The 27,566-nt window shown below is 41.3% G+C and overlaps 3 protein-coding genes across 3 annotated transcripts; 2 read left to right on the top strand and 1 right to left on the bottom strand.

Annotated features, from left to right (window-relative positions):
• Positions 1-919: 919 nt before the first annotated feature.
• Positions 920-5,386, top strand: serpinh1a (serpin peptidase inhibitor, clade H (heat shock protein 47), member 1a). The gene is made up of 5 exons (XM_079738109.1): positions 920-1,059; positions 2,343-2,969; positions 3,076-3,174; positions 3,498-3,730; positions 4,084-5,386. The coding sequence occupies exons 2-5, from the start codon at positions 2,372-2,374 to the stop codon at positions 4,384-4,386; spliced, it is 1,233 nt and encodes a 410-aa protein (XP_079594235.1). The 5' UTR covers positions 920-1,059; positions 2,343-2,371; the 3' UTR covers positions 4,387-5,386.
• Positions 5,387-5,727: 341 nt separating this feature from the next.
• Positions 5,728-14,174, top strand: acer3 (alkaline ceramidase 3). The gene is made up of 11 exons (XM_079738792.1): positions 5,728-5,850; positions 7,791-7,901; positions 8,127-8,179; positions 8,808-8,860; positions 9,172-9,253; positions 9,416-9,451; positions 10,187-10,245; positions 10,389-10,490; positions 10,823-10,927; positions 12,360-12,405; positions 12,497-14,174. The coding sequence occupies exons 1-11, from the start codon at positions 5,748-5,750 to the stop codon at positions 12,548-12,550; spliced, it is 804 nt and encodes a 267-aa protein (XP_079594918.1). The 5' UTR covers positions 5,728-5,747; the 3' UTR covers positions 12,551-14,174.
• Positions 14,175-21,883: 7,709 nt separating this feature from the next.
• On the bottom strand, positions 21,884-25,787 carry LOC307077253 (collagenase 3-like). The gene is made up of 10 exons (XM_079738601.1): positions 25,657-25,787; positions 24,973-25,223; positions 24,422-24,570; positions 23,768-23,896; positions 23,492-23,653; positions 23,198-23,321; positions 22,955-23,088; positions 22,613-22,772; positions 22,374-22,477; positions 21,884-22,043 (listed from the first exon to the last, which is right to left on the bottom strand). The coding sequence occupies exons 1-10, from the start codon at positions 25,774-25,776 to the stop codon at positions 21,937-21,939; spliced, it is 1,440 nt and encodes a 479-aa protein (XP_079594727.1). The 5' UTR covers positions 25,777-25,787; the 3' UTR covers positions 21,884-21,936.
• Positions 25,788-27,566: the final 1,779 nt, after the last annotated feature.

Raw genomic sequence — 27,566 nt, 5'->3', positions numbered from 1 at the left:
CCATTAGCATTAACCACTTAAACAACTCCCTGAACTCCCCAACCCCCAGAGGGCATGCATTCATGAGGTAACACTTTTCCCTTTTCTTAACGTCGAGGTACAGTTATCCTCATGCTAAAGAAGAGTTGGTTGAGAACATCGGATCATCACTATGGAGATGACATCAAAGAGTTACATGCATGAAAAGGCCCTCAATAAATAGCCCGCCTTATAAGTTGTCGGCCTCTATTAGAGGCTCAGTTCAGACAGACAGAGCAGCAACGGGGTAATTAAACAGACCGAGGAGAGAGAGGAGGGTTGATGGTCAGACTGTAACTCGACAAACTTACTGATTTGGGGGTAATATGGTGGTCATATACTGATGAATAGAAGGCTTTTCCCAAACATTGATTTTTAATTTAATAGAACGTTAATAGAAAAACAGACAAAAATAACCTAGCCATGGAAGATCTGAGTTTACATCATCAGCCAACATTAGCCCTTTACTGGAAATCTAATAGCAGTCTAGTAACCATCTATTGGCAGTGGCCTACTCATCCTAAGACATGCTACCACATGTCTACAGGGCATGGTTTGGAAGATGTTCATTGATTTAGTTACAATCGAATGCACACAGACCATAATGGAGTATGGCTCATCACAACAACAATGTAAGGTTTTAACCAGGCAACAGCTCACATAATAACAATGTAACTTTCAATATGTCAATTCTTACCAATGACAAATGTACAAATGCAGGGTTCATAAAGTCAATGCTTCAAAATACCAAGTAGGCAGACACTGGTTTTGCTCAGTGCTTTCAGATGTCAGAAAATACCAGGCTTTAGGACCTTGAAATGGGGGGGGGGGGGGGGGGGGGGGGGGGGGTATTTTCCCACAGTAACTGGATACAAGGGGTGGTCCTAGGACTGAACTCTAAAATCTCTTCACTCCTTTTCCTGCCGAGGTCCAGAAATGCAACTTTTTCTATAGACTGTGGACTTTTTGTGGTGGACCTACTCTGTACCACACAGTTGGTTAAAGACGTCTAGGTGTGAATTACAGCAGGAGCACAATAAGGTAAAGGGAATAGCCGTCGTTGGCAGGGTCGGAGGGGGAATGTGGAAAAAATGGTCTTCAACTGAAATGTTTTGTCTATAGGAAACAGCATTACAGTATTTTAATTGTGTTGCGTTCTAGTGTATTGATAAGTTAAATGCTAACGTTAAAAGTTTAGCATTTAAAGAATCAGCATTTTGCAGAATAGAATAACATAATGGAGTTGGACTTTTTACCTTGATATGCTTGCAATGTTTGTCCCTTTTGTCTGCCTTTTACTTAACTTACTTTCTTTGCATCACTAATGTCTTCAAATCTTGAATAATCCATGTTATAATGATGTAGAAGTAAAACAAGGATGCTCACTTAAAGAAAAAATAATTAATATAATGTCTAGACCTAGAAGCTTCTAGACTTCTGTCACTATGCTGATTGGTAAGGCTCCCCTCCAATGGGATAAGCAAGCCCCCTCTTCATTCATACGTGAGAGATCTTCGAGACGCAATGGCTTACAAGGACATGAAGAAGTTCCACATACACAATACACAGCAAAACTGTTTACTTTGTCATTTGTAACATGCATGTGTAGCACGTGTTACAATAAATAGAATGCCTATACTTTTTTAGCAACAGTCATATCTTAAATCTTGAATCTTTGTTTTTATAATAGTAATGTTGTTAACACTTGATACAAAAGTCTGTTTCACAAATATGCCACTAAAGAGGTGTCCCTAATGTCACAACTATTCTTACAATAACTTTTTAATCAGTCCCTGATACAAAATCTGAACACAAAAATAATCTAATTTCAAAATGGAAAGCTGCTTTAAAGATCAAATTGTATCCCTTTTAGTCATAACTCTCTGTCCTCACAAGCGTGTTAGGACTTGAATATGACTAGAAGACAGAGTTCACAGATATAGAAAATCATTGCCTCACATAGTAACTGTGGCAACACAGAAATTAGTCTATTAAGCCAAGTGAGCGGATAGCTCGGCTAGCCACTGTTTAGTCTTCCTAGCATCCGGCAGCTGCCTACGTGGCTGTTATATAAGCCTGCTCTGTGACTTATTTCCACATTATTGCTAATCCTGATTAGCAATGCTAACCCCGGAGACCAACTTACTTCTGGTAGAAAACGGCATTCATGTTTAGTTATACAAAGTAAAGTGATAGCACCAATCCGAAGTTCCCCTACCATCTCACCATTATATTTATACTATAGTATATAATCACACTGTAAGCATAGATTACCCTCCAAAACACAATTTATAACAGAGAATCCCCCATATGTCTCCTTGCAGGTCTTTGCTATCAATTGAAGTCTGAAGCCATGTTGGTCACCAGCCTGGTGGCTTTGGCCCTGCTGGCCCACACCGCGTCCTCTGCCACGTCGGCCTCCCCGGATAAGGTCCTCAGCACCCACGCCTCCCTGCTGGCCGACAACAGCGCTAGCCTGGCCTTCAGCCTGTACCAGCGCGTGGCCCAGGAGAAGGACGTGGAGAACATCCTGATCTCCCCGGTGGTTGTCGCCTCCGCCCTGGGCCTGGTTGCCCTGGGGGGCAAGGCCTCCACCGCCTCCCAGGTGAAGAGCCTGCTGAAGGCCGACAAGCTGAAGGACGAACAGCTTCACGCGGGCCTGGGGGAACTGCTGAGCGAGGTGAGCGACCCCGCCGCCCGCAACGTCACCTGGAAGATCCGCAGCCGCCTGTACGGGCCCAGCTCCATCACCTTCACCGAAAGCTTCCTGAAGAAGAGCAAGAAGCTCTACAACTGTGAGCACTCCAAGATCAACTTCAAGGACAAGAAGAGCGCCATGAAGGCCATCAACGAGTGGGCTGTCAAATCCACGGACGGTAAACTGCCTGAGGTCGCCAAGGACGTGGAGAAGACAGACGGGGCAATGATCATCAACGCTATGTTTTTCAAACGTGAGATCATACAAGGAAGAGAAATGTCCAACTATTGTTAAAGTGCATTTATTCATTGTTGAATGATGCTTACTCTTTTTAAAGCTGTCTTTTTTGGTCAAAACAGCCCACTGGAATGAACAGTTCCACCCGAAGATGGTGGACGGCCGTGTATTCTTGGTGTCCCGTGGCTTAACCATTTCAGTGGAGATGATGCACCGCACAGGTCAGAAAACAGTAACAAAACACATTGAAATGCATGATACAGGTGAGAACTTTTTCATGCTTTATCTCATTGTTAACATGCAACATGCTGGAAATCAGAAGTTAGTGGGTAAGAGTTGTATGTACATTTTAAGTCGACTTGGACGCAACATATCGGTCATATCGGACATATCCCTAGGGTATAAACTATGCATATATTGTACCCATAATAACTATGTAGTTATAGTTGCACAGCTGACAGTGTTGTGCATATGTATGTGTGTGTGTGTTTGTGTCTATGTGTGTGTGTGTGTGTGTGTGTGTGTGTGTGTGTCCGCTCCACAGGCCTGTATGACTACTACGAGGACGTGGACAACAAGCTAACGGTGCTGAGCATTCCCCTGGCCCATAAGAAGTCCTCGGTGGTCTTCGTCATGCCCCTTCACGTGGAGCCCCTGGAGAGAGTGGAGAAGCTGCTGACCGGGAAACAGCTGGACACCTGGGTGGCCAAGATGGAGGAGAAGGCTGTGGCCGTGTCCCTGCCCAAAATCAGCATGGAAGTCAGCCACAACCTGCAGGTCAGTCAAAATAAAAAAAAATAAAAAAGGCACTATATATATATATATATATATATATATATATATATATATATATATATATATATATATATATATATATATATATGTATATATATATATATGCCACCTCCTATATTTTGGTTCTGTTCTCTTTGGCGACACTTTTTGCGATTAGCCTCATTGTTCCCATGGATAACAACGCTGTCGCCACCCAGTTCGTAACAATCATAATACCTCAAACACAAGGGCTTTCATCAGCGGGGCCAGAGGCTCGATCGCCGTTGTGTCGCCTCATTTGGTGATAGACTTATGAGACAACGTATTTACATGAACATCCTCTGTTTTGTTTTCAGAAACACCTTGGAGAACTGGGTCTGACGGACGCCGTGGACAAGGCCAAGGCGGACCTGTCCAACATCTCGGGGAAGAAGGACCTCTACTTGACCAACGTCTTCCATGCCTCGGCCGTGGAGTGGGCAACAGAGGGGAACCCCATCGACCCCACGGTCTACAGCTCGGACAAGCTGAAGAACCCCAAGCTCTTCTACGCTGACCACCCCTTTCTATTCCTGGTGAAGGACCTCAAGACCAAGACCATCCTCTACATGGGCAGGATGGTCCGGCCTAAGGGAGACAAGATGAGGGATGAGTTATAGCGTATTGTTGTGACTGCAGTTCCCCCATTTTAATTCTGTGTTTTGGTTTGTCTATCTATGTGTTTGTTTGTGTGTGTGTGTGTGTGTGTGTGTGTGTGTGTGTGTGTGTGTGTGTGTGTGCGTGTGTGTGTGTGTCTGAGTGTGTGGGATTATGTATGCACATGTATAATTTGTAATGCGAAATTCACACCCTTTTGATTTATATTTCATGCATTTCTTTGACCTGTCGCGATTCCAACTTAAAAGTGTGTGAGCAAGACTTTGTGCACAATCTTATGTCCAAACACCTCTGAATTATCTTGGAGCGTTTTCTGCATCACCATGAGGCAGGAATTTTCTTTTTTTTTTTAACAAGATAGATAGAATACAAAATGAATGCTTATATTAAGTATAATCTCCTGAATAAGGGACTTGAATATGTGGTTTATGGGAATTCAATTGGCTGAAATAAAAATTCAAGATATAAGTAGGCGATCACAAAAGGCGAATTGACTTGAAACAAGTGAAAATAGGCTGTATATTTGGTGACCCACTCTTACCTTGCACATAGTAAATACCACTCAGGGGAAGTTTTGCTTTTCTTGACTTCAATATGTAATGATGCTATGATGTAAGGGCATCATGTAAAACAATGGATGCATCACTTTTGAGTCTCATGCATCCTATTAAAAAATATTTGGACTACTTGATTTTTGCAATGTTTTGTAACGTTCTATTTGTTTATAGCTTTTCTTGTGTTTTTTTTGTTCTTTTTGATAATAAACGAGGAAAAAGTGAATTCATATATAGTTAACTCAAGTTTTCATCCATTGGAATTTAAAGTCAAATTCTCTATCAATATTCCAATGGGAATTGTGTTGTCATACTTACCTACATTATGCTCATTTGTTGTTTCTACCGCCACCGAGAGGTATGTGGCTTACTGTACATCTACATTTCAGAAGTTGTTTTTAATATCAGAGAAATAAAAAGCGTTTTTTTTATTATCATTTATTACACTAACAAAGATATTTGAGTCATGATTTTTTATTATTAAATAGGCCAATATTTATTTTCATAAACCTTAATTAACTAAATCAATATGAATTTCATTTTAGGAACCCATCACGTCGTCCCTCACATAATGAAGGCCATGGATTTAAGCCTCATCTTATGCTCCTCTGGAACACTGAACACAAATAAGCTCCGCACTTGTCAATCATCTTCTAATTTATCTCTAAGATACGCCCATCCGATACAGTATCAGCGCGTTTCTAATGACGCTCGGCTGAGAACGCCAGAGAAACGCCGGAGGGTTGATCTCGCCGTTCATTGTGGACTCAGCCTCCTCCCTCACTCCACTAGTCCGCTCTTTTTTCATCATGGCTCCCTCGCTAGACAGGCAAGGCTACTGGGGACGGCCGACTTCAACGCTTGACTGGTGCGAGGAGAATTATGTCGTGTCGTATTACATCGCCGAATTCTGTAAGTATAATAATAGCTCTACACGTGTCGAAAATTGTTTATTGTCTAATGAATTATTAACAGCCTGTACGTGATTGTCCACAACGTATAGGAAAGGACGCCTCTGAAATAACGTAAACACCTCAGCTGCCGCTGCACTCGTATTGACCATTCGCGATTGGCTGTTATTTCTCACCCAAAGCACGCCTGGCTCATTTCCTTTGCACAAAGACCCAAAATGTACAGTCTACGCACATATGTAGGCTACTACCTTCACTATAAATGTTGGACCTCGATTGGTGTTTATGTCTTGGAAATTCCTATTGATTGTGTTCGAATCCTGCTTCAGTGTGTTCTTTACCATTTTAGAAACACGCCTAACAGTGCACACACATTTACGCAATTGCACAATTCTTCGGCTGACAATGTTTATCTTTATCTTCATCTACATGAAGTCACGTTCATTGGGCTCCAGTCTGAAAGGTAGAGCTGCCTGGAACGTGTAGACTGACATCCTTTCCCAGCAAAGCACCGGGCTGTTTAACCCAATGATACAATCAACAGCGTTAATTTCTGCTGAGATAAAGCTGGTCCATCCAGTCTTTTAGATATGGGCTTTTTCAAGTGGTAAAAACACACATGCGAATTTTAACGCAACGTGTATATGGAGTACTTACAATAGTGTAACTACTTTAGTTCTGCACAGTGCATAGTCGACAATTTGATATTTTGAGAAGTATAGATAATAACAGTGTGACAAGCGGTGTGGTCCATCTGACCTACAGGTAATATAATGTATGTTCAGCTTGTAATGAACACAAATCCATTTAGGTGAGATAAGAAGGCCATTTACACACTTGAAAACACATTAGCTTCAAGCAACCCAAGCATACAATACAGTCTATTTGACAAAGGCTGGAATGTCCCATGGTTCACAGGAAAGAATGAATAGAAGGCATCATGATTGTAATCCGTGTATAGCACACACTTGTTTGTGTATTGTCAAAATCAGTTGGTCAGCCAAATAGATGGTCTGCATAGAAATGTGGTTCAAACCAAGTCGGAGACTTTGTAGAGTAGTAAATATTGGGTAACTTCAAAGACACAGCATTTAGGCTGCTATACACTATACTGTATGTATTGGGCATGATTTAAAAAACCCTAAGCTACTGGTGGAAATGCCTTCCCTCTACAGATATGTGGGTCAAATGTCAGTTATGCAAATAGTTTTTAGGCCTTGTCGGATATCCCAACGCTGTATGCCTAGGCAGTGCAAACATACACACACGCACACACACACACACACGCACACACACACACACACACACACACACACACACACACACACACACACACACACACACAATAAAGGGTATAAAGACATAGTTCCCATGGTGACTACTAGCAACATCCAGGGCTAGGTTCTTTGAAGTTGAACTTTGAACCTTCCTTGTGTTCCAGTATTCCCGTGTATTCCATTTTATTTCTATGCAACAACATAGAATGAATGATTCTGTGGTTCTTACTTCAATGACAATCATTGTCACTGACGTTCCCATCCTGATCCACACACGATATTTCAGGTGCCTAATTGTTGTCATGTGTGGTAACGGTCTCTACTTTGTTTTGGGTGGTTACGCTCCCTGAAATCAAAGTAATTTCAACTTGAATTTGGTTTTCTGTTGTATCTTTAGGATCCTCTACACTTTACTTTGATTACCTTCTGCTTAAATTATACTGTGTGGTTATTGTTGTTTCATCAAGCAAACAAGTGGCTACTTGTAACACAAAAAGTATACAAGTATGAAAGTAACACATTGATTGAGAAAATTGGTCAAGTCTGAACTGAAGCCAATAACCCCCCTTATGCTAACTATGTACATGGGTCACTCTCGTTCTCTCTCTCTCTCTCTCTCTCTCTCTCTCTCTCTCTCTCTCTCTTTCTCTTTCTCTCTGCACAGGGAACACGGTGAGCAACCTGATCATGATCTTGCCTCCCCTGTACGGAGCGCTGCAGACGTACAGGGACGGCCTGGAGTTCCGATACACCTGCTCCTTCCTAGGGCTCGCAGGTCAGTAGCCCCTCCCAATGCCCTGCCAGCAAACAAGTGTCTGTGCGTGTGTGTGTGTGTGTGTGTGTGTCTGTGGAAGGATGGTGGTTAGGCTGTGGTCTTATGTGATTGATTGAGTTGCTGTATTAGACTGTTAGACGTTAGCAGAGAGAGAGGGAGAGAGAGAGAGAAAGTGACAATGCAATGCTTTGTGTCAATCTGACGTTGCGTTGTGTTGTCCCCCAGCGGTCGGTGTTGGCTCCTGGTGCTTCCATATGACCCTGCAGTATGAGATGCAGGTGGGGCTCCGGTTAACACCTACTACCACTTACTTCTACTGATACCTCTAACACTACTAACATGTTCTCACTGCCACCGCCACTACTACTGTTCTTACCCTACTGATTCTACTCGTGACACAACTCTACTGTTTTTTACTGCTGCCACAACTACCTCTATTCCTATCTTACTGCTACTACTTCTAACACTACTCTACGGTTCTTACATACTTCTTACTTACTATGACTACTGCTACTGTGGTTACTGCTACCACTACACTGCTGCTAGGCCTAATACTATGGTGCATACATATATCAGATTCCCATTAAAGATTAATCCTGAAAATATTGTTATGATACATTTTCCCGATTATCCATAAATAATAAGGTCAACCACCCATACACTTTTGAGTTTAGCAATGACCAAACCCTTAAAAAGTAGTATGGATAGTGGCGTATGGATCTTAATATTAAGGTACTGTTTTGAATGATATTCCTCCTTGATGAGATCCTTTATCAACTGCATTGTATCGGAAATTTATCAAATAGGAAAGGCAGGGACTGGGTGTACACGTTTCTGTTATATTTTCAATCATTTCAGGCCATGAAGTTTGGGTTGTAAACATTTGCTTGTATTTGCTTTCCGCAGTTACTGGACGAGTTGCCGATGATATACAGCACATGTTTCTTTGTCTACTGCTTGTAAGTATGGTAATGCTTATAACAGCATTGACACACTTTTCAGTAATGAGTCTTGGACAACATTTGAATGTGATAAACGAGCAGCTAATTAGAGCATTTTTTATGGGGGCTTTAAAGTGTGTGGGATCGATCTGAAGACTAGACTGCTCTTGAGGACTTGCCAATATTAGTTTAACCTGCTTTTCACAGTTCACGTTTCTCTTGTTTAAGTAACATTATGATTTGATAACATTTACTAAAGATAATCCCTTGAATAATGCTGATGCCCATCAATTTGAGCATTTGTCCAATTTTCATTCTTTCATTTTTAGATACGAATGCTTCAAGGAAAAAAACACCATAAGTTCTCTCACCATCATGGTATTATCAGTCTTCAGTGTTTCAGTCAGTGTGGTAAGTTCTCTTAAATTCTCTATACATCGGCTTAATCTGTCAGGTGTTAGATATTTCAGCTGTAAAGCATTGCTAACTCTTACGCACACATTATCATTTAAACAGCCCCCATTCCCTTTGAACTATGGGAAATTAAGTTTTTGTCCTTCATGTCTTTCATAGGTCTACCTTCAGTGGAAGGAGCCTGTGTTTCATCAGGTAGGAGTTCAGTCTAGTGTGCATGCCATTGTTTGCATTTACTGTGTCAGTTAGGTCTTGTGTCAACAATGATCTAGTTTGCACAGTGCATGAGACTCTGGGCCCTGCAGGATGGCATTCTGAAGTCTGAATCCACGCATTGCACTTTACAGTTGGTGGAGCATTAATATTCTTCATAAATACATTTAAGAAACTCTATACTCTGCACTGAAAGTAAATCCCATTCAACCTTGGCAACCACAAAATACATGTTAAGAGGAACCATTGTTAAGATGCCAGTGAGAGAAATCTTATAGCAAGAACAATCAGAAGATCGTTACCATGAAGGCAGGGTTTTTTTAGTGCAGAGGACGATATAACAAAGATTCCATTGTTTTCTCTTTTGGTTTGTAAGCGTTGTTTACTGAACACACTGCTGCATGGTGGCAAACACACACGTAAAAGTAATAACCCTGGATAGTATAGATCCACTAAAAAGGCTCCCAAATTAAATTCCTACATTCAAAAATATATACATTTGTTTTAAAAGATTAATTAAATAAAGACTAATTCATTAAATAGTATATATGTAGCTAATTTATACGTTGACAAGTTGTGGGGAGTGAATCTCTAACTTTATTACTTTTTAGGTTGTTTGGGTCAGGTGAAGCTTAGTTTTTCGAAGCATTATTCAAACTATATCACTTTTGGGTTGTGTCATTTTTCAAGCATTATTCTTATTCTGTCTGTTTTTAGGTCATGTACGGTGCGCTCGTAGCTGCCCTAGTAATTCGATCCATCTTTATAGTCACCTGGTAAGTCGGTGGAGAGGAAGGACCAAGAAAAAAAACAATAACCAGATTACATGGTGGCATGTATTCCCTTTGAAACTGTGGTTGATATATGATGTGTGGAGAAACATATAAGTTATATTCGTCTTCTTCTTCTTCTTCTACAGGGTCTACCCCAGGCTCAGGTCTCTGTCTTACATCTCTCTAGGGGTATTCCTGTTAGGGTTCTTGCTGTGGAATATTGACAATCTACTCTGTGACTCTTTAAGGTAAGTGAGATGGTATTTGACTTTCATTTGGCAACATAGTAAGAGGCTGTTTGTCTCTGATATATAAATGAGCAGCTCTTTTTGTTATTGTTTTAACCCTAGCTACAAGTTAGGCAATGCATTCAGTAGATGAACACAAGTCCAATGAAAGATTTACAGTTTTATAGTCCCGGAAACTGTTGGCGTATCATGTCTCAACTGTCATTTATCCATAAACACAACACTGAGAAATGTAATGCAAGTACTATGAGCTGATCCATTCTAGTAGGTATGATGATATTTGTTGAAGCTTTCATTGTGCTTATGTTGCTGTGTCTTCTTGTGTCTGTCAGAGCCAGTAGAAAAACTCTGCCCCCTGGTCTTGGAGTAGTGACACAGTTTCATGCCTGGTGGCATATCTTCACAGGCTTGGGGTCCTACCTACACATATTGCTCAGGTAAACATATGGGGTCAATGAATAAACCTAATGATGATGTCATTTTACTACTGCGGTTATATACTTTTTTTAAAGGTCCCATGACATTCTACTTTTGGGTGCTTTCATATAGGTGTAAGTTAGCCCCTAATACAGTATTTGAAGACGTAAAAAAATTCAGCCTTGGTACAGAATTACAGCCACTACGACCCAGTCCCACAATCAGCTTTCCACAAATGTGCTGTTTTTAGAGGTGGGTCAAGGTGGAGGATGGGGGTGTGGCCCTGAGCAGCTTGCGGCCACGGTACCATGCGCTAGTGTTTACAGTGGATGTATCGCAATGGCTCAGATTCATAATATCATCCGGAGGGGCACACAGCTTTTGGCTGTCTTCTGTAAATATTCGAGAACACTCCAGGTCCTGGAGCTCTATATCTAAATGATATGATATAATATATAGATATCTATATAATATATATTATCAAAAAAAAACTGTGAGCGCCTCCGGATGATATTATGATCTCAAACGACTGCATCAATCTGAAGTGCAGACTGAGCGGAGACATGGAGGAGAAAGGGATTGTTGCCATTTGCGGACTCCGGGTACTTCCACAACGAGACTCGTAGTGGGGGTTATCTCGGCCATGGTTGAGAAGAAATTGGGGGAAAGGTACTTTTGCTTTGACTCCCTGAAGTCCAGATCCGCCGCGGGGCACTACTGCCGCGGTTTAATCTGGACTTCAGGGAGTCTAAGCCAAAGTTCCCCAATTCCTTCTCAACCATGGCTGAGATAACCCCCACTACGAGTCTCGTTGTGGAAGTACCAGAGACGTCGAGAGAACCCAACACAGTCTAGTCGTTTTGCCAAATGGGAGCTTTACGCAAACCTTACCTTGCGTGTTATGCGCCATAACACCAACAGCAGAACGGTTATCCAAATAACAAAGAAGTGTAATACACTTGCATTACAGTGTGTCTATATTCACACACACACATGTGGCGCTCGCACGGTCGTAGCTCATTGTGTCATAGGCGGGCCAAATTCAATGGGTGGGCAAAGCAGAGAAAGGGGAGGTAACCTGGCCCCTTATGAATGACATATGGGGCCAAATTCCAAATTGGCGCTTATGAGCTTTCATTTTTCAAAGGCGAAGCAGGATACCTAGTCCTCGTTTTAAACCTAACGTCATTTCTAGCCACTGGGGGACCAAAGGAAGGCTAGGGGAACTCATAATAAGGATAGAAAACCACATAAAGTTATTTTGCAACCAATGGGGCCTTTAAAATATCTTAACTAAAAGTATCTGAAAGGTAGAACTCAAGCCACCAGAGGGTGATAAAAGGGAGATTTACCTAGCAGAGGATAAAAATAAAAATATAAAAATGTCCTGTATATTAATACATTATAAGCTATAAACTGTAATCTATAAGCAATGATCTTTCCTCACTACAGCCTTCAGATCAGATTAAGCTACCTCAAGTACAGATCAAAAGTGAAGGTATGTAACGCCTTTTGGCTTTTTTCTTTTTACACACAAATCCTATGCCTTTGTGACACAGCCTAATTCATAACACCAAACATTTGTGCAGTTTTTATGCGGCGTGTGGCCCACATTGCACATTGAGCCTCAGAAGACAGGCTGAAGACAGATTGGCCAGTCAACATGTGGTGGCTGCCATCACCAGGCACAAAAACAACAAAGCACGGACCCTGCCAATGACCTCTCTACTACTGCTGGGGAGTGTCATCGCACCAGAGGAGCAGGGGTTCCTCAAGGCACCACCATTGATACCCTCAGATTTTACAATGAGGGCTTGCTAAGATCAGTATAACATTAGGAAGTCTTCAGAGATGGAAGTGGTATTTTAAATTAATATTATTATTATGATTATTTACCGTTATCATTGGTAAACAAAAAGGGTTGCTATTAAAATGTTTTAGTAAGTGTCGTTGTTGCTGAACCTGCCACAAAAGTCTTATAAGATGCCAATAAATTGTAAAACAAAAAATAAAAAATAAACGTCAGAAGCAAGGCAAAATGTTTATTGAGATCTGCATTGCGACATTGACGATATTTTCTTAACAATGTCCAAGGGAAATGGTTCCATAACCGGGGAAAGGTACTTAAAGAGACTGTAGGGGTAGGGAGAACTGAAGTTGGCTTGCAATCTTATACTCGAAGGAGGTTTATTTACAATGTAATTGTGGTTAAACCATTTCATGTAGCTTCTTCCCTTGTTAAGTGGTTTAACTTAAATTCAGGTACAAATAAAGCATTGAGCTAATCCATGTTGCGTGTCGAAATGTGATTTCAAAATTGAAATACCCGGGGTATTTTTTTTCTAATTAAATTTTTTATATTTGGGTATTTGTATGATTTCAATGTCATTGGCACCTATGTTAAAGGTACCTAAAGAAATTCAGTTCTTATGATGAAATATACATGTAACCACAAGATGGCATAGTGTTCTATATCACCCATTGTTTGTTTTAATAGTTCCATAACAAGTGGAAATCGACCTGACTTTCCCATTGTGTTTCCTGAACCATATTGTTCTATGCTATGAATGCTATTGGTTTTTACAAATTGGGGGAAAAAAAGTTGTATACAAAAACAGTATTTGAAACGGCCTGGAGAATATTCCTGTGTATGACTTGAATATAGTTCAAGACTGTTCATATATATGTAAGGTTATCTTTGTATAATGATATAAAGGCCGAAATCAGGTTTTAAAGTTCTATGTAGGATCATCACTGATGTATTTCCACGTGCTGGCAGAAAACCTCTTTGATATCGCTTCGAAAAACTGTGGGAACGTTAAGGGTGACCTCATGAGAACAGACACTGTTTTGCAAATGTTAGTTTTACGGAGTATGACACGTTTGTAGCCTGGTAGAGAGGGTCAACACTTGTCGACGAGTGTGCCTTATTTTTATTCTAAGTATGATCCGAGATGCCTTGATGTCAGTTCTAAACAAAGGAAAATAGCTAAATCGTATTCTCTTTCCCTCTTTAGACTACTGTTACTACACTTACTAATGTAAGCCATCACAGCTTTAAAGGGGATGTAAAAAAAATAACACCCTATTGTATGCAAATTAATATGTATTCAAACCGACCATTCCAATGTATGTGCCTCACTTTTAAGCTGTTTATAGTTTATGGTTTTCATAACATTTGGACTGTAGCTGTACTGTAAAAAGAAAAATGAACTACATTGTAACACTAATCATTGTTTTCTTCTTTCTTTTGTAATGTTTGAGCTGTGTGCCTGTCTTCATATTATTTGTTGCCACATTAAAGATGGTGAAAACATTATCCCCTCAAGTCATTTCTGGTCACTTCCTCTATTTCTTCAAACATTTCACACGGTTGCAATCGTCTATTCATTCTCATCAAAGTCTCAGCATGATTCAAGTAACTTTGTTACGAAATCATCTACACCACATCAGTAATAGATGTAATGATAACGATACATAAATATACGCACAATGCTTCATCCATGGCACTCGACAATATCACACAGTGGCTCTGTGCACCACCAGATAATGCAGTGTACTGTGGTGGCACTGGGAGTGTTGGATTAGTCATGCAGGTGGAAGGTGTGCCCGCTACACACTGGTTGTAGTTCCTGCCGTGTGAGGGTGGGGGTGCTCAATGCCCACTGTCACCGTGTTCTCTTTCCTTCACTGCCCCCTGATTGGGAGAAGCTAGTATTAATGCATTTCAACCGGCGATGAGAAGATTAGTGGTAGGGTAACCAAAGAGCAAATACGCAGAGCTCCATTAAAATTAAAAAAAGTTATCTATACTTTGCTCAAGGACGATATGAAAGCAACACACTGTCAGCCCAGGGTGCATATGTATCCTGCCTGCCGACCCGGTATCACGCGATTTCGTGCTCATGCACACAAACGTTAATCTATTGAATCGTGTCCCAGAGCACGATTGTCCGACTTTTTTCGTGCTACACAGAACGAAATGTAAACCAATGCATTCTGAATCGGAGCGTTTCTCCGATGTTTCCGTGCTACACAGAACGAAATGTAAACCAATGCATTTTGAATGGGAGCGTTTTTCAGATGAGAGAGAGAGTGCGCAGACAGTACAGTGCACCCTCTAGTTATATATATGTCAATATTTCTGATTTCTTAAGCAGACCTCAAAAACTGAAACGAACGTGGTCCACACAGCGCGTTTCTCAGACAATTACCGTGCTCCACAAAACGAAGCGAGAGAGAGAAAGAGAGAGAGAGAGAGAGGCTTTAGAAGGGGTGAGCGCAGATAGTACAGTGCACCCTCTAGTTATATATATGTCAATATTTAAATTTTTGCACTTTTGAAGCACCTCCTCAAAAACTGAAAATAAATAAAAAAATAAACGTACTCCACAGAACGAAATGTAAACCAATGCATTCTGAATGGGAGTGTTTCTCAGATTTTTTCATGCTACACAGAACGAAATGTAAACCAATGCATTTTGGATTGGAGCGTTTCTCAAAATATACATATATATATATATATAGGAGAGGACTATGTAGTGCATCAGTGTCCATCTCTATGGCTCCCTCTCTCTTTTCCACTGTGTTTCGAGAATTCACATCAAAATAACGAGAAAGAATGTAATGATAACGGCAAGAAAATAAAGGCTCCATGGTCATAATAATTTAAAACAATTAAATTAAAGCGTGTAACGAGGAAATGAGACGATCTAGTTGTGGGCCAGTAGAGGCTGAATTTTAACCGAATTCGGCCCATAACCTTATTTTTTACATCGTTTTTATATTATGAATAGTTTAATATTTTCTGGTATACCTGAACCACACTTACAAATTGGTGGAAGTGGGTTTTCAACGGTCAAATAGGCTACAGATCTTGTTAACGATAATTGAATAAAAGCTACATGGTCTAAATATTAGAGGCTAACTAAATAATTGTATATTTATATATATATAATATATATTTTAATATAAAAATTAATTAAATATTAAACCAATTCATTTCAATCTGGAGATTTTTTTCGACTTCAGAAGGGCTGCGCAGTGCACGCTCTCGTCCCCCATATCATTCTATTTCCCACAGTTTAAACTTGTAATTAATATGTTTCTTTTGTATTCAACGTGACTCCTTTCATTTTTTATCACTGTCTGGTGGCTAGTAGGCCTAGGCTATAACATCTCTCTGAGAGATGTGCATGGACACATTTAACGAGGCAGGGTTATTTGAAATAATTCATAAAGTTATCATGTGTGAGAGGTCATTCCTCCTAAGTGTGTAGGGTGTGTATTCTATTCTTTTCAATGGGGCTGCGTCCACGTCACTTGACTGTCATTGTTGCTATGGTGGTTGCTATCGACCGCCCCCTCTGCATTTACATGGCTCTAAAAACCACGCAGCAACGGAGCTGCCGTCAATTGTGTTTTTTTTGTCGTAAACTAGGGTACGCTGGTTAAGAAATAGACAGATATTCCAAGGTTTCCTTAAAAGGCACCTTGTTTTTATTTTCTGCATTTTAGACTTCATCTTTAACCTATTTTTGAAAGCAAAAGACCAAGCTCATTGATCTAACGAGGCAGGGTTATTTGAAACAATTAATTAAATATGTGTGAGAGGTCATTCCTCCTCCTGAGTTTGCTTCCTATTTATGTCCAGTGTACCCCTACTGTCCAAAAGCACCCCCCCCCCCTCCCCATATGGATTTGGAGAATTGTTGCCATGTCCCAGTGGTGGTGGTATCATATATATGAAAGAGGGCATTCAAATATACTACAATGATTAATTAGGAGGCCGAAGCCCTAAAGGGAGGGATGCAATAGGTGACTGAGTCGAGAACATTTACAAGTAAGCTATACCTTGGGGTCTCTTTTATATCAAAGGGGGTCTCAAAGGACGCATACGCATCAACCTGTGGCTCCAGCCCTACAGGAAATGACTCAGAAAGTGCTCCATCTCGTTGCACCTCACCCAGGGGCTCGCTTGCAAGATTTTGGCCTGAAGTTCTTCCCAGACCTACACCCTAGCCATCCAACATGAATATCTGAGAATCAGGCCTCTCTTTAATAATGACAAAAAGTTATGAGAGAAATGCACATTAACTTTTTGTTATCTCATAAGCGGCGTGGTGCCGGCTCCTTTTGACCTTTTGACCACAGACTTCAAAAATTTGGCCACAGGCCAGCTGTGTCTACACACCTTAAGCCACAAATGTACACCTCTATCCCACAGAAAATGGGGACTAGAAACTAACCTCTGTCTTATGTACATTTACTCTACTGTTGGAGGTCACACCCCATTTCCGGCCTTTTCCAGATAGCTAGAGATGCCAAAATGTTTGCACACATTTCCCGGGGTCCCGAAAATGACATATCCGAGATTTGGAGTTCTAGCCCTTAGAGATTTTTTTTTTTCCAAATGGACTGTTATTTGGACAAAGCCCCTCAGAAGTGTTGCCTGCAAGACCTAGTGGTTCAGAATGTGGTGGAAAAACAGTTTTTGAGATAGGAAGGTCCTACCGCCCTGAAATTTGAATACCTTATTCTAGGGCCTAACTGGGACCCCCAGACCGAAACTTGGCCCGGTCGGACCCCTAGGGCAGGGAGGGGGGGGGGGGGGGTCTGAGGTTTCGGGTTAGGGTTAGGGCCGGCTTCTTCCCAGAGACCCACAATTAATTATATATGATACCACCACCGCTGGGAAGTGCCAACAATTCTCCATATCCATATGGGGAGGGGGGCTGTGCTTTTTGGACAGTGGAGGTGTACACTAGACATAAATAGGAAGCACACTCAAGAGGAGGAATGACCTCTCACACATATTCAATTAATTGTTTCAAATAACCCTGCCTTGTTAAATCAATGAGCTTGGTGTTTTGCTTTCAAGAATAGGTTATAGGCTGTGTCACTATAAAATCTGTCCATGGGCGTCTCTCAGAGTGACGTAACAAACCACCAGACAGCGATTCAAAAAAAACGATTCAAGTTCATTAAAAAAGTAACTTATTAATTACAAGTCTAAACTGCGGAAAATAACATATTCCTTTTGCCTTTTGAAGGAAACCTTGGAATATCTGTCTATTTCCTAACCAGCGGTTAGGTCTATTTCCTAACCGCTGGTTAGGAAATAGACCTAACCGCTGGTTACGTGGTCTGCGTCACGTGATGTAAGGCCTGCGTCACGTGACGTTGACGCAGGCCTATGGAAAAGAAAAGGCCAAAAAAACGTAGGCATGTCACATTTTTAAAGCCGTTGTTGTATTTAATTAATTAAATATTAAAATATATTATATATATATAGAAATATACAATTATTTAGTTATAATATTATAAGTAGACCATAGCTTTTATTCAATTATCGTTATAACAAGATTTGTATCATGACCATTGAACAGCCTGAATGAAATTCATATTGACGGTATGGCACTATATCCCTATTCGCGCACACCCATCTTGAATTTAATAGACCATTCTCGTTGCTTCGAGTATGTCTGGTGGTCTCCGTAGCCTATATAATAAATAAATAAATAAATAAATAAATAAATAAATAAATATCCTAAAAACGATCCAATAGGAAAGATGCTCACAGCGTCTTAGAGCCGTAGTCGGGTTAATAGGCCTACAGGTGTGAATGGGCTGCTGGAGCACCCGCTCTGAACGTCAAACATCGCCGGGTATGGCATAACATTGTATGCCATATCAGGGACGTCCCTAGGCATTCTGGGCCCCCTGACAGAATTCAGTTATGGAGCCCCCCCGCCCCCCCCCCCGCCCCCCCCCCCCCCCAACATATATACATTTTAAATGTTATATATTCATTCACATTTTATAATCATTAAATATTGGGTAATACTGGGTCAAAATTGAGTAGTCATTATCATCATCAAGGATGCAGGGAATGCAGAAAAGTGCATTGCAACTCTTGCTATGGACTAACCAGTCCCTCTTTACCTTTACCCTGCCATTTGGTGTCTTGGAATATTTAAGGTAATCAGGGAAAGGCTTTCCCTCTCCATCGTTGGGCATCTCCTCATCTTCCCTAACAGCAATCTTTCTGAAAATACTTGCCCTGTCATTGTCAGTCAATCTTGCTGGCCACAAACCTGGGTCAACAGAAAGCAGCTGATCTGGGACTGAGACCAGTACATGTGGCTCATCTGCCTGTGTCTCACATCTGTCTGACATGTCCCTCATTTCAGCCTCTCTTGGTTCCTCCACTTCCTCATCAGTGCTGCTTCTACTTAGACTGTCCTCCTTCTCCCCTTCTTCTATTTCAACCTCACTGGTTTCTTCTGTGGTTTCATCATGGCTTGAAGAGGGCCCTGACTCTAAGATACATCATATAATTCAGAAAATGTCTCATAATTATCTGAACATATTGAACAATGTTGTCAACAGTCTATTTGATTGGATTGAGCTGGGCATGACTAAATATGTATTTGTATGTTTTGATTTGCTGCATTAGCCTACAATAATTAGCAGCTATTAATCTAAGGGTAGACTACTTGTAATTTTAGCTGACTTAAAACTTAAAAGTCAGCTAAAATGTACAAGTATCCTTAGTTTAATGTCTGCTAATATTGTAATGCAGCCAATCAAAATATTCAAAATCTGCTTACATAAGACTTTTGTTCATGGATTGCACATAGGCTCACCTTCTTGCCTTTCAACTGGGGGGGATAATCCTGGGGCTGCATCTGTGCATGAAGGCAGTTTTCATTAGCTAATGTCAACAGCTATCATGCTATGGCTGGCAAGCAGTATGGAATGTTAATCATTGTTTTATACGGGAGATATTAAATAGTCCGCTCGACTAGTAAAAAAAAAAAACCTTCACGATTTTAACTCTAAAACACATTAAAGTATTATTAATTGATTAAATATTTCTTTCTTTCGTAAGTGACCATGGTATAAAGCGGGATAATGCCCTTCGAGGTGTCCATTAACAGAAATGAATGGACTTCGCGGAAGCAACCGCGGAGGACAGTTCACGCCTCCACGTCGTCCATTCATTTCTGTTTTATCATGCAGTGCAGGCTGTAATTATTTTAGCTACAGTAGTGCTAGCTGCTAGGCTAGGCTTGATATCAGGTTGTTGGGAAAGTGTAGAGGGAGGGAATATACCTTTCTTGGTAAAAAACTGGGTGACCAACTGTCGACCCTTTTGAGCTCTTTCCTCACTTTCTTTCCTCTCTTTCCTGCCCTGACAACCTGACTTCTTCATTTCACCGACCGGCATACACACAAACTGACTGACTTTGGGCAGTCTGCACTTGCTTCACCACGATCTTCCTGGCTACTTTGCTCTGCAGTAGCATGAGACTTGGGCTGTAGGAAATAATGACAAATGAGAAGGGTGATAATAAGACTTTCTAATGATTTCGTAAAAATGGGGAAACAAACCACATGTTCATTTAATTTGATGATTTAATCCGAAAAAATAAAATTAAAAGAAATATGAATCAATATTTCACCAAAATTTACTTGCATATAGTTGTAATAATACCAGTGTCCTCTGGAGCGCCCCCGTCAGTGCTGCGCCCCTGGAATCATCCTAATTTACCCCCCCCACCCCATGGACGTCCCTGGCCTGGATGCCCGCCTCGAACGCCACCTTGCTGCGCGTGTAGGAGGCGATGGTGTAGGCGTCCTGCTCCTCCCTGATGATGCCAGCCACCTTGGCCGTGTTCTCGTCGCTGTTGCCCTGTTAACGAGAACACACACGCACACACACGCACACGCACACACACACACACACACACACAGACACACACACACACACACACACACACACACACACACACACACACACACACACACACAAACACACAGACACAGACTGCTTAACCCTCCTGTTATGTTGCGGGTCAAGGTTAGGGTTAGAATTAGGGTCACGGTTATGGTTGACAGAGTCAAACTGACAGGCAAGACAGGCGGACTGACACTGACACTGCGGACTGAAAAAAGAATGCTGCAACATGCAGTTCCAACAAGTTTTTAAATCTACACAGTGTACACACCGCTTTGGCTTCAGCTCTTCAGTGGTGATTAGCCACTCTCCGACTAGTCCCTCATACACACACGCACGCACGCACGCACACACACACACACACACACACACACACACACACACACACACACACACACACACACACACACACACACACACACACACACAGGTGCTTAAAAGCAATGTCCCCTCCTTGTTCAGAAACAAAAGACAAGGGGTCTGAGTTGGGGCCTCTGCATGCTGTATCTTGATCTCTCTGGATATGACAGGACCTTTGATGCTTGACAGAACACAGAACCTCACCTGTGTGTCTGTGTTTTGGGAATGAAAGGGTTCCCTGAGCGTAATATGTGATTGTCTGTTTGTCAATACATTCCAGGAAAATGTCTGAATGTGATTTTTTTATAAGAGAGTAGTATGTTGCATAGATATTCTATTTTATAACACAATTGATAAATGTAAATGGACAATAACAGATATAATCTGAGTGTAATTTGTTTGCCTAGCTATCTTTTGTTCAGCAATTGGCCTATTTCTGACCAATCAAGGTATCTCTTTCTTGATTGGATCTTTTTTCACACGCAACATTTCTCAATGGTGGAGAAACATATGGAGCAGTGGGAGGGGACGTCTTTTTGATTGCTTGGTTTCAAAATCTTGCTATCTATGCTAATTTATACGCTCTCTCTTTAAAACCCTTTCCTATAGCAGCATTAAGAGATTTGATATCCCAACAAGTATCTCCATTTGCATATCACTTGTTGATATAAACTTTGAAAAATGAATAACAAACAAGATATTACATTCTAAAGTCTTTATTGTTTAAATTAATCTTTTGTCGATACACAGTACAAATAAATTAAGATTAAAAAATCATGTTTATTAAAAAATAAATGTTTTCATAAATAAAAAACATCTGCTACAAAATGATTAGATCTTTGTCAAATATATTATAAGGAAATGTATACTGGTTTGTTCAATGTGACTGCCAATGGTTGTTATAACACAATATGAGGTCAGATTCTTCTAGTTGGTGCATGGCAGAAAGTAATCGTTTTTCAGGACACGGAACAGCCTTCCGGTCCTCAGGCTGTACTCAAACATGTTGGACCCGCTGTAAATGTAGGTGTAATCTGAGGGGAGAAGAACACAGCGTTAGTGGGTTTGCAGGTGGTACGATGGAGGAACATGTTAAACCTGGTACAATGTAACCGCATTGTCCTTTTCATTCAAAATATTTCAATGCATAAGAGTGCAAGAAAACCACAACGGCTCAATTGACCTAATTTATATAGTTAAAAACAGTGACGGCTGTAGTTGAAAAGTTTCTTAGTATATGTTTAGATCAACAACAACTTTGGGGGTCTAGTTCAAGGGTCTAGTGATATAACATGTAACTGTTTGAAAACGAAAAAAACAAAGAACATTATTTTGACAACCATTGGCATCATGTCATCACTCACCTTTGTACTGGAATCCAGCCGTCACCTTGCTGGTGTGTCCTGGGAGGATGGTTTCTATTGACTTGGGGAATCCTGTGTCCATCGTTCGTCTTTCCTCATCATAACTGTGGAAACACAAGAGTGAAACTGTGATTCACGGCTCGTATAATGGCACGGACGGAAATGATCGACCCCTTTGAATGAGTCAGTTATCAGTAGACAGTAGTGTAGTTGTGATTGTTTTTTGTTCGTTTTCTTACCTATAGTACTGGTCGCCCACAAAGAACAAGGTCCTCCGCGTATGGGTATCGTACAAGGCAGCATTGATTTTGTTTACGCTCCTAGGCAGACCGAAATAATCGATATCCCTGGGAAAGCCGCTCACCAGATCATACCCGGAGAATGCCCAGACTTGACGACCTGGAGGGACACGGGGAAAGAACCGGGATTAGCAGGTGTGAAAGGTTTTCTCCCGCAGATATTTTCTTTGTAACACTGTGCTTTTTTTTGAAGCACTATTAAAACAGCTGCCCTTTCTACCATTATTTTTTTTAAAGTTACTAAACAACAGCAGATCATTACTGCGCTGCTGGAGCTTGTACCTTGGAATAGATTGACCTGGTCAGTCTGGCGGCTTTCGAAAGCAGCATCGACTTTTTCGGGGGCGTTGGGCCAGAAGCTGGAGATGAGGGACTGCCGGGGCTGGGAGCTCTTGGGGTGCTTACGCCAGAAGAAACTGCAATACAACAACAACGACAATCAAACAGTGTATGAGAATTCAGCAAATCATAAATCTATGAAAGGTCATTGTAGTGTAGGGTTATCGTGTTTTGAACGGTCTCTACCTGCCCTTGAAGAAGAACATCTCGCCCCTCAGGGTGCTCACAGCGTCGAGGACCATGGTTGCGTCGCAGGAGTTGGGTGTTGTGGGTGGTGTGGGGTCATTTACGTTCACGTTGACCTTAGGTCCTGGATGGACACGGTTCAACCAAAATCATCAGTCGAGGAATGAACAGGACGCCGAGACATTCTTAAACTTTATTCCTTACATTAGATAGTTTTTTTTGTTGGGATTTACAGGTAGGTAAGCGATCCTAGCAAGCAAGTAGCACTAAAATAAAGTTAATCCTTCCACTGACCATAGAGGGACTGGATGCCGTTGACATCATCGCGGGGCAGCTGAAACGTGTCAGGGTTCTTGTAGATGTAATGTGGGTACATGAGCGCACCGGGGTCTCTGGAGTGGCCCAAGCCCAGGGAATGTCCAAACTCATGGGCCGCAACCAGGAAAAGAACATAACCTGAAAAATACACAAACACAAACATGAAACATGAGAGCCCCACTATATTGATATGTGCTGTTTTTCAACGGGTAATGGTTCATATTCCAGCGATTCTCTGTGCGCCGAACTCACCTCTTCGTGAGCGGTAGGTGAAATACTCGTCTTCATCAAAGTGGGCGTCGCCGCCGATCCCTGTGGACGGGGGGAAGGCGTGGGCGAGAGTGCCCTGGGGGCCGTCGAAGGGGTAGGAATCACCATGATCTGTCGGCACAATGTCAAAAACACTTTAATGTCAGGTACACAAAACACAGAGGTGGTACAATAAAGGAGATGATTGAAGTCCTGTGATGAATCTCCCCAACATCCTTTCAACGTGCAACTTGCCAAGAACATCCTCAGTCCACTGCTGGCCTGCCAGCAGTGGATTGGATGTTGTTTTTTTGTTTTTGGAGGCAGTGAACATAAGAATGTCAGCCTAGTGATGCTATACGCTATTTATCTGCCTATTTCAGTCAAATTTGGCAGCTAACTTTTTGCACTATTTATTATATTGTAGTATTGTATTCATATATTATTATTTGATAATATTAGATTTTACATAATATATAATATATTAGTATTATATTAATACTATATATGTTTCGATATGGTTTGCTGTTGGTCTGTATTTTGTTGGTTCTCTTTCTTGAATAGTTTGACCTGACATTAATTCCCTAGAAAGCCAGAGGGCGCATACGTTGAATCTTACAATGTTGGGTTAGTCTCTAGTCCGGTGTCCACACTTACATCGGCTCGCAAAGGAGATCATGATGTCAGCGGTACCACGCTCGATCCTTCGAAATGTCAGGGGAGTGACCCTGGCCCACACATTCAACGCTTTTTCCACGGACTCGTCTACCTCCGCCCGGGACATGTCCGGAGTGTAGTTCAGAATCCTGTGAGGGTAAAAAGATACATGGATGTTTGATCAGACATCACTCCCAGGCGCACTCATCTCAACACCAACAAACCCACACACACACGCACACACACACACACACACACACACACACACGCACACACACACACACACACACACATGCACACACACACACACACACACACATACACACACACAAACCACAGGAGTAAAGCAAACTACAATACATCACCAAGACCCCCTGACACACAGATAGAAACAAGGTGGTGGTCTTGTCTAGCAACACTCTTATGAGTGCTGCCAGGGTTAGGTTCTCAATTCCCACTGGGGTCTACCATGCTAAGGATGTATGCACTCACATTATTATAAAACGTTTACACAGAATCCACCCAATTGCATTTATTCCGGTGCCTGTTACCTGTAGGTGAGGGCCATTGTTTTCCACTTTTGGTCCCCCCCGAAAGTGGAGAAGCGGGCGACTTGGGTGTCGGGGACCCCGCAGCGGGCCTTCTTCATCATCTGCATGGTGTCAGCGTCCACTGAGCCAGTGATATTCAGGCCAAAGAAGCGCTGCATGTCCCTGAGCTTCTCGACCATAGGGTTGACCCCCTGGCGACCAAAAGAACTCTTACGCTCTTTGGTGAGGTTGAAGAAGCTCTTGAGGTAGCTCTGTTGGAGAGAGAGAGAGAGAGAGAGAGAGAGAGAGAGAGAGAGAGAGAGAGAGAGAGAGAGAGAGAGAGAGAGAGAGAGAGAGAGAGAGAGGAGGGAGAGAGAGAGAGAGAGAGAGAGAGAGAGAGAGAGAGAGAGAGAGAGGAACAATGATCAGACATCAAGGACAATTCTCTTCATGATTTGTAGACTTTGTGCTGTTTAGGATGGTGTATTGATTGTTAAATATTAGCTTTAAAATACAAGGGTTGCTTATATGTATCCATGCATGACAAACAACAACCAATTCAAAGTTATTCACCCTTTAAAATGTACAGAGAGCATCGTCTGTTAGCAGTTTTTTCCTCAAAAGATAATTGGTGAATACCAATACCACGTGTAACAACTAAGAGATTACACAGCTAAGCCTAAATAAAAAGTAAAAAGGACTTACCTCTGCAAATTCTTCATCTTTATCTGTGATTTGTTGTGGTGGTTGTTCTCTGTCTAGGGGCAGGGAGTAAACCACTGCCGCCGTCAAGCTCAGGAAGATGCACAGGTTCAAAGCGCGCATGTTGTTTTGCCGTGAAGGACTTAAGTTGTGAGTTGGGTGCACCGCAGGCAGGCATTATATATCTTCACGGCCGGGCACTGATGTGTTGGGTAACCAGCCAAAGTGAGTCACTGGATGAGCAAACACATCCTATGTTGGAGGAAGTAGGACGGGCAAGGCTAAGGAGAAGGAAAAATAAAATCTGCAAACATACTGAAACAAAGGAGACACTGCGTGGCACTGTCATATATGTTGCGTTATTTAGGAATGTTTGATCAATTGATGATGAAATTGTTATATATTTTGTTTATATGATTGAATATTGGTTATGTTATGAGGCTGGTCAGAAATTAAGTTATTGAGTGACTTATGGACTTAAAAAGTGCAATGCAGCGATGCAGAAATGCAGAGAATAAATGTTTTTGTGTAGCCAATATTTCTACATGTGCACTGACAAACAAAATATTTCCCGGCATATTGTACAATTAGCATGTGAAGGTGTCATGTAATATAAAAGTGATTGAAAAGTTATAAAAAAACATTATTAACATTAACACAAGTGATGCTATGGATGAATGACCTTTAATGAATGACGGATGTATTGTAATGTTAAGTTGCCTTCGTTTGCTATTGTTTTTCTTTACCCCATATATCTTTTTGCAAAGCCCTTTTCCTGCTTACCCTCCCGAGTGGTGATTCTGGGTGGCTGTCCCCTGCAGCAACAGGCTAGCATCATTGCCGGGAAGACGGCCCATAGACATGCTGCCACCTGCCCCACAGGTAGCACAGGTATTACGTCCAACTCCAGAACATACAGAGCAATATTAAGCGATTGTGAGGAATAGTAACAAGATTCACACCCAAATAAATTGTAATTAATCCCAGATGACATGCATTACAACTCGACATGTTGGATCCAGGCCTCTGGATCCAACATGTCAGATCCAGAGGCCTGTCCACGGGATTAGTTGTGTGGATATTGTAAAATAGTAGAGTAACATATTGAAATATAGTAATATATTTATTTTTTATAGAAGTTATATTTTTTATAGAAGTTTTATAGAAACATTACATAATTACAATTTTGAATGGCACATACATGTTTCCTGACTGCTTTAATGGAAGCAGTCTTTTCTATACATATCAATGGACAACTGAAGTGTTTTCTCGTATGGAATTGTCGGATCCAGTGGTTCCCAAACTTTGATCAGTGATGTACCCCTTGTGACCGATCCCATCCCACCGAGTTCTCCCAGCTTCACACGCAGCTCACTGAAATGTTTTTGTTCTTAATTCTGCTGCAAAAAAAAATAGACACGCATGTACATACATTACATATATACATAAAATATAAAGACGAGACAGAATAAACAATATTTTGGAGCAATGAAAGCTTATTCTACATAGGGTAAAATGACAGGATTTTTTTTTCCTATGCGTGTGAACATAGACATTGTTGCCATTGGTGGTTATTAGTGGATTAGCTCTTGTGTCGTAGGCGTTAAATCAACCAAAAGTTAAAAACAGTAGTGGTTGTCCCATCCAATATTTTCCAGGATCTTGCTTTAAAAAATATTAATAAATGTGTCGGTTCTTAACTAACCTAACGTTTCTGACTCCCGACTTTGAGACAAACATCTCTGTTCTCATGGCAACGTTCATTAACGACCAAAAGCACGGTGTGTAGATCTTTCAATGTGTGAGTTTCCCGCAATGGATAAGTGGAAGGGGAGTTTGGTTATACTGGGCTGCATACATTTATTTTTGGTACTGAGACTTCTGTCAGCCACAGGACTGTTTGTGAAGGTAAA

Source organism: Pollachius pollachius, assembly GCF_949987615.1.
Source record: "Pollachius pollachius genome assembly, chromosome: 6".
NCBI classification, from domain to species: domain Eukaryota; kingdom Metazoa; phylum Chordata; class Actinopteri; order Gadiformes; family Gadidae; genus Pollachius; species Pollachius pollachius.
Note: the sequence above shows the minus strand (reverse complement) of the source record. Positions and strands in the feature narration are given on the sequence as shown.

Bases quoted from the DNA above. Each gene is read 5' to 3' on its own strand.
- LOC307077253 (XM_079738601.1), bottom strand. From the start codon at position 25,776: ATGCGCGCTTTGAACCTGTGCATCTTCCTGAGCTTGACGGCGGCAGTG. The intron at 25,224-25,656 runs GTAAGTCCTTTT...TCTCTCCAACAG, and splicing joins AAGATGAAGAATTTGCAGAG to AGCTACCTCAAGAGCTTCTT. The intron at 23,654-23,767 runs GTGAGTTCGGCG...TGTATTTTTCAG, and splicing joins CACCTACCGCTCACGAAGAG to GTTATGTTCTTTTCCTGGTT.
- serpinh1a (XM_079738109.1), top strand. From the start codon at position 2,372: ATGTTGGTCACCAGCCTGGTGGCTTTGGCCCTGCTGGCCCACACCGCG. The intron at 3,175-3,497 runs GTCAGAAAACAG...TCCGCTCCACAG, and splicing joins GGAGATGATGCACCGCACAG to GCCTGTATGACTACTACGAG. The intron at 3,731-4,083 runs GTCAGTCAAAAT...TTTTGTTTTCAG, and splicing joins AAGTCAGCCACAACCTGCAG to AAACACCTTGGAGAACTGGG.
- acer3 (XM_079738792.1), top strand. From the start codon at position 5,748: ATGGCTCCCTCGCTAGACAGGCAAGGCTACTGGGGACGGCCGACTTCA. The intron at 8,180-8,807 runs GTGGGGCTCCGG...TGCTTTCCGCAG, and splicing joins CCCTGCAGTATGAGATGCAG to TTACTGGACGAGTTGCCGAT. The intron at 9,254-9,415 runs GTAAGTTCTCTT...TGTCTTTCATAG, and splicing joins TCAGTGTTTCAGTCAGTGTG to GTCTACCTTCAGTGGAAGGA.